The sequence below is a fragment of the Oncorhynchus masou genome, unplaced genomic scaffold (genome assembly GCF_036934945.1).
Source record: "Oncorhynchus masou masou isolate Uvic2021 unplaced genomic scaffold, UVic_Omas_1.1 unplaced_scaffold_855, whole genome shotgun sequence".
NCBI classification, from domain to species: domain Eukaryota; kingdom Metazoa; phylum Chordata; class Actinopteri; order Salmoniformes; family Salmonidae; genus Oncorhynchus; species Oncorhynchus masou.
The window spans coordinates 60,471-69,813 of record NW_027016637.1 but is presented as its reverse complement, the minus strand read 5'-3'; the positions used below and the strand labels follow the sequence as shown (position 1 = coordinate 69,813).

The window sequence follows — 9,343 nt, the reverse complement described above, 5'->3', positions numbered from 1 at the left end:
ATAAACATCTGTTGTGTTGGTAGAATGTGGAAAGACCCTCCTCATTGGTTAATATTCCCTGTAGTAGTAACATCTGTTGTGTTGGTAGAATGAGGAAAAACCCTCCTCATTGGTTAATATTCCCTGAAGTAGAAACATCTGTTGGGTTGGTAGAATGTGGAAGTAGGTTTTAAATTCATACTTATTACAAATCTGCAGTTTTCTGACTATTATATAATTATTTAATGAAATAAATGTAAAAATGCACTGTTTGTCTGGAAATAAAAATAAACATTTATCTGCGTTAACCACTCCAGTCAACAGATGGCGATATGCGTTTTTCAGGCGATGCTATCAGAGTGACGTATAATGTAGTGGACGGGACGCTTCTTCAACAACATCTCGTCAGCCACCTCGGTAGCTTCCTAGTGGAAACGTTCAAGCAGTTCAGACTGCTTCGGTCTATATTTACTTCTGTATTTGGAACATAATTCTGTCTTTTAACTAGTTTCCCCATTTCATGTCATATTTCCGTTTCGTCAGGTAACGGTAGCTGGCTTGATAAATGAGCCTATCACTAGTCTAGTCGCTAACTAGCTAGGTTAGCTGGCTAACATCCCCGACCATGAGCTCAGCAAGCTGCTGCCCTCCTGCTAAAAAAGAGGTCTGCTGGAAGGAGAAAGAAGGTATTTGGCTGAACGTTGTCGTGAAAGAGGAGAATGAAGAGGAGGATGTCACAGTAAACGAAGAAGTCGAGGGTGAGGCTGTTACACAGAAAGAAGAGGAAGAAAACGATTATACTTTTTTGGAGTGAATGAAGGAGAGATAACTGTCATATTGAAGGAGGAGGAGAGGGAAGAAGAGAAGGAGACAGAAGATCTGAGTAACACCAGTAAGTCCTGTCTTGAAAATTGTTGTTGAACTGATACGTGGTTTTACAACGGCATTCTACTCTAGTTCTGATCTTAAATGCCGTTTTTTAATGTAGGAATTGATAAAGCTACACTGTAAGATGTGAATACCATCAAGAAGCTGGCCAACAACTAAACGTTAACAATGGATTTGCACCCAAAATCACAACTTAAATGTCTCACGGAATGGACTTGCCTTCATTCAATACTGCAGTTCCACTGTACTAAACTGGAGGCGATTTCCAGCCCACCGTTGACTGCGGTCAAGTGAGCCGACAGTCGCAAAACGCGGTCAGGCCATCTGCTCGTCGGTTTCTTCCTGAATTTGCATGCGCGAATACACTTTATGGAATGGCGTTTTTTCAGGTAGGGAAAATGAGTTGAATGGACTCTCATGCACAGGTAGTCGAGACCATGGCTACAAATCATTCCAAGCAAACCGTTTGAAGCACACTTATTCAATCTTCTATAATAAAAATGATACTAAATCGTTTATTTAATGTTCGCCTCATCATAAAGTACTTTATCATTGCTGGACTGGTGTAAACGCTACAACATACAATGACTACTGCACCTGTACATAGCCCACCTATAATTTAGCCCAAACAACTACCTCTTTCCCTACTGTATTTAATTAATTAATTTATTTTGCTCCTTTGCACCCCATTATTTTTATTTCTACTTTGCACATTCTTCCATTGCAAATCTACCATTCCAGTGTTTTACTTGCTGTATTGTATTTACTTTGCCACCATGGCCTTTTTTTGCCTTTACCTCCCATCTCACCTCATTTGCTCACATCGTATATAGACTTGTTTCTACTGTATTATTGACTGTATATTTGTTTTGCTCCATGTGTAACTCTGTGTCGTTGTATGTGTCGAACTGCTTTGCTTTATCTTGGTCAGGTTGCAATTGTAAATGAGAACTTGTTCTCAACTTGCCTACCTGGTTAAATAAAGGTGAAATAAATAAAAACATTCTATAGGCCTCTCTGACTAAGAACCACACAGAGACCTGCATTTTGTAGTGGCTTTAATAACACTTGTGAAAAGTGACTTCAGGTGATTGAGGGATCTCGTCTAGATTAAACGCCAGAGGAAGTTTGGTCATGTGGAGGTTTCATTCAGGTCTGTTTAATTAAATCATCTGTTTGTCTTTGACAGGAGAGAGACCAGACTCTCCTTCTGACAGCGGGAAGAGTCCTTCAGGGAAACCAGACCCCGAGACGTCCAAACCAGCAGGACGACATCACTGCTCCCAGTGTGGGAAGAGTTTTACTCAGTTAGGGAGCCTGAGAACACATAAGAGAATACACACTGGAGAGAAGCCTTACCACTGTTCCCAATGTGGAATGTCGTTTACCCAGTTAGGGAGCCTGCAAACGCATGAGAGGGGACACACAGGGGAAAAGCTTTTCCAATGTTCCCATTGTGGAAAGAGTTTTGGCCAGGTAGGAAACCTGAACAAGCATGAGAGGACACACACAGGTAAGAAGATGTACCGCTGCTCCCAGTGTGGAGAGAGATTTACCCGGTTAAGGTACCTGAAAGAGCATGAAAGAATACATACAAATACACAGGAGGAGAAGACATACCACTGCTCTCATTGTGGAAAGACATTTTCCCAGTCAGAGAACCTGAAAACACATGAGAGAATCGAGAGGCTGTGTTCTGACTTGTGTTTCTGACTGAGAATGTGTGTGTTTGTTTGGGCTGTCAGACTTGAGTTCACTTGTATAATGTTAGTGCACTATTTTTAATTGTGATTAATCCATTGTCTGAAAGGGTTTAAAACACACTGAAAACATCCAAAATACATACTATATACAGCTAAAATCTACAATGCCATGTAAACACAAGATGACATTGAGGTTAAATAAAGTGTGCTTTATCAATGGAACATATTTTGACACGTCCACTGTGTGTCTCTGAAGAGTCATAATATCCATAACAACTAGAGGTCAAACAGGGAGATGGTTCCATTCATTTTCCCCACAGGGCTGTGTTTTGTTTAGACTCAACCTGGTGTGATGTTTTGACAACCATGGAAACCTCTCTGGGACGAGGTGACTGAGGACACAGTGTGTTGTGAATTTATTGTCATGTTTTTAAAATGGTATAAATGCCTTTATTTTAGCTGGACCCCAGGAAGAGTAGCTGCTGCCTTGGCAGGAACTATTGGGGATCCACAATAAACCCCAGGAAGAGTAGCTGCTGCCTTGGCAGGAACTAATGGGGATCCATAATTGTCTCCTCAGGAACTCCATAGGATTCAAATAAACCCCAGCTAAACTAGCCATCCCCAGGAAGAGTAGCTGCTGCCTTGGCAGGAACAATGGGGATCCAAATAAACCCCAGCAAGCTCCTGCAAGTCATCTCTAGCCAACACATTTCACCTTGGCAGGAATTGTCCATTGAAATAAATGTTGACAATTTAATCATTGCTACATTAAGGCCTGAATGGGGATCCGTAATAAATACTGCAGAATATGGTTGTCCTCTGATTCAAATATGCTAATTAGCATCAAAGTAACAACATGGTTCTCCTGCAAGTCTCCACAGAGGAAATCTGGATCTCTGTCAGAGTGAACATCGGGTTCTTGTTCACCTCCTTGACCAAGGCCCTTCTCCCCCGATTTCTCAGTTTGGCCGGGCGGCCAGCTCTTAGAAAGAGTATTGGTGGTTCCAAACTTCTTCCATTTAAGAATGATGGCGGCCATTGTGTTCATGGGGACTGTTTGCTACAGACATTTTTGGTACCTTTCCACAGATCTGTACCTCGACACAATCCTGTCTCAAATCTCTACAGGACAATTCCTTTGACCTCATGGCTTGGTTTTTGCTCTGACATGCACTGTAAACTGTGGGACCTTCTATAGACAGGTGTGTGCCTTTCCAAACCATGTCTAATTTGTTGAATTTACCACAGGTGGACTACAATCATGTTGTAGAAACATCTCAAGGATGATCAATGGAAGAAGGATGTCTGAGCTCATTTTCGAGTCTCATAGCAAAGGGTCTGAATACTTAAGTAAATACATTTGCAAAAAATTCAAATCTGTTATTGGTTTGTCATTATGGGGTTTTGTGTGTAGATTGATGAGGGGAAAAACATATTCAATTTTATAATGAGGCTGTAACGTAACTAAATGTGGAATAAGTGAAGGGGTCTGAATACTTAATGAATACACTGTATACCACTGGAAGAGCTTTCTATCATTGGCAGTTTTGTACACAGTCAGGTGATACGTGGTATAGAAAGTCCAATCTTAGGAGAGAACATGGGAGGCACTATACTGTGTGTCTGCAGGTGTCTATCTGGTCAAAACCACTGATACAGGTGCCCCTCCACCCCCCTGGTGGGATGGATCATGTCTACAGAGAAACCTACATTCAAATACTTAGATTTGTGAAATTATTAGATATTACTTGTTAGATATTACTGCACTGTCGGAGCTAGAAGCACAAGCATTTTGCTACACCTGCAATAACATTTGCTAAACAATTGTATGTGACCAATAACATGTGATTTGATTCTGATTTGAAATAAATGTCCTATTTATCAAAGGTGCTTTTGGCTGGTGTCAAAATGACTCCAAAGGATTTGAATTTGTTAAAAGTCCATATTGGTACAGAAACACTAAACCGTGATTTAGATTTATTAAGAACAAGTTGATTGACAAATTAATGAAAAATTGGAAGAATTGAATAAACCACATTTAGGCTGATAAAAGATATGCCTCAGGTCAAAATGATCCATGTCAGAACTATGGTTCTATGGTTCAATTCAATGTAGTGGGTCTAAAGTTTGTTCTAAATTATTAAAAACGAATCAATCAACACATGCTTTTCTATGAACGACTTAATATGATAATCAACTTTAATTAATTAAAAAATAAACTTTTGGTTCCTCAACTGCGTTGCCACTCCAGTCAGCAGATGGCGATGTGCGTCTTTTAGGTTCAGGCGATGCTGCCAGTGTGACGTATAATCTAGTGGACGGGACGCTGCTTCAACAACAACAGTTCGACACCCTCGGTAGCTTAATAGCAAACATAGCTACAACATTCACTCTCTTTATACTGTTTTGGTGTATATTAGTCGCTGTGTACTAAACACACTTCTGTCTTATGTACGTGTTGACCCATTTAATTATATAATTACGTTGTTTGTCAGCTAGCTGGTTTGCTAAATTAGCTTAGAACTAGGCTAGTTGCTAATGCTAGCTAGCGAACATCCCCGACCATGAGTTCACTAAGCTGCTCTCCTCCTGCTAAAGAAGAGGAGGTCTTCTGGACGGAGAAAGAAGTTCTCCCGAAAGAGGAGGAGGAAGAGAAGGATGTTTCAATACAAAAACAAGTAGAGGGTGAAGCTGTTACCGTGAAAGAAGAAGAGAAAGACGTTTCAGTGGAAGAAAAGGAAGACTCGTTCAGATTGAAAGAGGAGGAGGCGGAGATGACTGTCACATCGGTAAAGGAGGAGGAGGAAGAAGAGGACACTGGACATCTGGGCCCGGTTTCCCAAACGCATCTTAAGGCATCCTATGGTTCTAACGGTGAACTCAGCCGTAAGATGGTTTTGAGAAACCGGGCCGTGATTAACACTAGTAAGTACTGTCTTAGAAACAGAGGCACAAACTCTGCAGTTGTTGAACTGATGTGTGGTGTTAAAGGGGAAATGTGTAATTGCTACATTTATATTATTTATAGCCATTGATTCTTGAAGAATATAACACATACCTCATGAGCTTAGTTCAACTGTTGTACCCCATCAGAACCCCAAATAAGATTTTTTTTACTCCAATGTTTAGAAACAATGTAAATCAACACTGTTTAGCCTCAACATGGTTAAAACTATCATGTTGATTTCATGGATGGTCAGTCCCTGCATCCGTAGGTCTGTCTATGAATTTGAGAGTAGTTACATTTCTCCAGACCCATCCATCATCTTATTACCAAAACAGTGGTGGAATGGCATCTTTGTTATTGTTTGAACTGCAGATTGGTTGATCGATTGATTTGGCTTTTTTAAAGGGACAACCTAGGATTTAAACAGCAACAAAATGCCTGCCCTGAGACTTGGTTTGGTAAACAGCTGAGGGATGGGGGCTGGATAAATGTCACCACTCTCACATTCAATTAAATGCCCTCGTGCGCCTATTTTAGCAAACACAGAAAGGGGCCTATATTGGTGACCAAAGGTTGTCTGGCACACTGCTTAGGGGTTCAGCAACTGTAATAACTTATTTCTAGCCGACAATCATCGATGTTACTACTAATGTGAAAACAAGACAAAATATGACTATTGTTGCTCACTTGACTGTCTCAAGACAATTGCCTGTAATGAATGTTAAAATTATTTGACGTCAATTGTTGTACAACATCATGGCTACGCTGTTGGCATCACCCTTTACAGTGGATTTCTGCTGTTGTGGGCCTTTAACCATCTGTCTGACTTGTTGTTCACACAGGAGAGAGACGTGACTATCGTGGATCCTCTGGGGAGCCTCAACAACATCATGAAGCTGATGAGGCAGAGAAGAGTCCCACCCGATCAGAACTCCTCAAGAAACACCAGTGGAGACCAACAGGGAAGAAATCTCACTGCTGCTCTGACTGTGGGAAGAGTTACTTAAGATCAAATTCACTAAAAGTACACATGAGAATTCACACCGGAGAGAAACCTTATAGCTGTGATCAATGTGGGAAGAGTTTTACTACATCTAGCCATAGGATTGCACACCAGAGAACACACACAGGAGAGAAACCTTATAGCTGTGATCAATGTGGGAAGAGTTTTACTCAGTCAAGCAGCCTGTTATCTCACCAGAGAAAACACACAGGAGAGAAACCTTACAGCTGTTATCAATGTGGGAAGAGTTTTACTCAGTCAAGCAACCTTGTATCACACCAGAGAACACACACAGGAGAGAAACCTTATAGTTGTGAACAATGTGGGAAGAATTTTACCACATCCAGCCATCTGATTGTACACCAGAGAACACACACAGGAGAGAAATCTTATAGCTGTGAACAATGTGGGAAGAGATACTCTGATAAATGATCTCTGATCAAACATCAGAAAATACATACATGAAGTAGTTGTTTCATGATATCAATGAATTAATGTCACAATGTAGAATGTTTAAACATTGTAGTAGGAGTATTTTAATGATGTCACAATGTAGAATGTTTTAACATTGTAGTAGCAGTATTTTAATGATGTCACAATGTAGAATGTTTTAATATTGTCACAATGTAGAATGTAACATTGTGGGAGTATTTTAATGATGTCACAATGTAGAATGTTTTAACATTGTTGTAAGAGTATTTTAATGATGTCACAATGTAGAATGTTTTAACATTGTAGAAGCAGTATTTTAATGATGTCACAATGTAGAATGGTTTAACATTGTTTAACATTGTGCGTATTGTAGTAGCAGTATTTTAATGATGTCACAATGTAGAACACTAAACGTTTGCCCCCTGTTCAATTGATTTCTGCATGATATGGATATTAGCCTCAGGGGAAAATCCAGGCTCTGAATTGAAAGAGTGCTATTTATATGATATAACAGAAAGTGACTAACACAAAAAGAGCTGTGTTACACTTACAGCATTGGTGACCCACTTGAATCAAAATGTAGCTAGATGTTTTCTACAAGTTGTCCTCTAACCAGTGATGTCCACATTATTCCCAGATTCCATGGGGTTTTTGAGCTGTTAGTTTTAACAGGACAAACTCATCTCCCCCTTTCACACAAATGATTTCAACATGATATCGATGAGTGATGAAAAATAAGTGTTGCGTTCCTTTGTTTAACGACCTCTACATTTAAATGCATCTCTCCAAAATGTAGCTGACTGTCTTCTGCAGGTTGTCCTCTAACCAGGGAGGTAAAATATATCTCCTATTTCCATGTGTTTTTTTAGTTGTGTTAGTTTCAACAGCACCAACAACCTGATTTCCCCCCTAATTGATATCAGTGATTTATTGCTTCTTGTCAAAACAACAGTGTTTCTGGCTCTCGTGCATTTTAAAAGGTGCTTGTTTAAAAAAATACAAGTAATCTGATTGTTGTTGCAGATGTTTGTGGAGATACTACATTTTATGTTTAGGTTTTCAATATCACAAATGGTTTCTGCATATTGGTTATTCATTTGGACCCATTAAAACTGTGTTTTGACATTGGGCTGTACCACCTAGCAAAATGTCATTGAAAAGACGTTGAAAAGAAGACTATACCCAACGTCCAATATACGTTTGGTTTTAGTTGAAGGTTTTAAATATTTATTTTCAGGTTGTTGTTAATAATGACTTGAAAACAACTTAATTTTTTGTTGTGGAAAATATTGAATCAACTATTTCACCAAAACCAGAACCTGTGAATTCAACTAGACTTTATTACAAACAGTAACAAAGCCGAACAATTCCATGGAAGAACTGACTCTTCATTCTTAGTACTTGGCTTTTATACAGTCTGATCCTTACATAACATTCTAACCACTAGGCTACCCTGCTGCCCCAATAATACACTAAATACATGTAATATAGCCTATACAGTCTGATCCTTACATAACATTCTAACCACTACCCTGCTGCCCCAATAATACACTAAATACATGTAATATAGCCTATACAGTCTGATCCTTACATAACATTCTAACCACTACCCTGCTGCCCCAATAATACACTAAATACATGTAATATAGCCTATACAGTCTGATCCTAACATAACATTCTAACCACTATGCTTCCCTGCTGCCCCAATGTTGTAATATAGCCTAATAACATTCTCCACTGGAAAACATGTAATATAGCCTATACAGTCTGATCCTACATAACATTCTAACCACATACAGGTTATATTCCCTGGACTGCCCCACAGCATCATGATATTCTCCTGGACCAGACAGCATCACAGGTGATATTCTCCTGGACCAGACAGCATCACAGGTTATATTCTCCTGGACCAGACAGCATCACAGGTTATATTCTCCTGGACCAGACAGCATCACAGGTGATATTCTCCTGGACCAGACAGCTGGGGGAATACACTATATATTCAATAGAATGTGGACACCCCTTCAAATTAGTAGATTGGGCCATTTCAGCCACACCAGTTGCTGACAGGTGTTTAAAATTAAGCACACAGCCATGCAATCTCCATAGACAAACACTGACAGTAGAATGGCCTTACTGACGATCTCAGTAACATTCAACGTGGCACCGTTACAGGATGGCACCTTTCCAACAAGTCAGTTTGTCAAATTCCTGCCCTGCTGGAGCTGCCTGGTCGACTGTAAGTGCTGTTATTGTGAAGTGGAAACATCTGGGACCAACAACGGCTCAGCCAAGAAGTAGTGGGCCACACAAGTTCACAGAACAGGACCGTCGAGTGCTGAAGAGTGTAACGTGTAAAAATCGTCTGTACTTGGTTGCAACACTCAC

At 40.0% G+C, this 9,343-nt stretch overlaps 1 protein-coding gene and 1 long non-coding RNA gene across 2 annotated transcripts; both read left to right on the top strand.

Moving 5' to 3' along the window:
- Positions 1-356: 356 nt before the first annotated feature.
- LOC135538955 (uncharacterized) lies at positions 357-2,796 on the top strand. Its single transcript, XR_010455514.1, has 2 exons — positions 357-871; positions 2,057-2,796. It is a non-coding gene; the product is annotated as an uncharacterized LOC135538955 (long non-coding RNA).
- Positions 2,797-4,633: 1,837 nt separating this feature from the next.
- Positions 4,634-7,137, top strand: LOC135538953 (zinc finger protein 502-like). Its single transcript, XM_064964827.1, has 2 exons — positions 4,634-5,498; positions 6,363-7,137. The coding sequence occupies exons 1-2, from the start codon at positions 5,138-5,140 to the stop codon at positions 6,953-6,955; spliced, it is 954 nt and encodes a 317-aa protein (XP_064820899.1). The 5' UTR covers positions 4,634-5,137; the 3' UTR covers positions 6,956-7,137.
- The last annotated feature ends 2,206 nt before the right edge of the window (positions 7,138-9,343 follow it).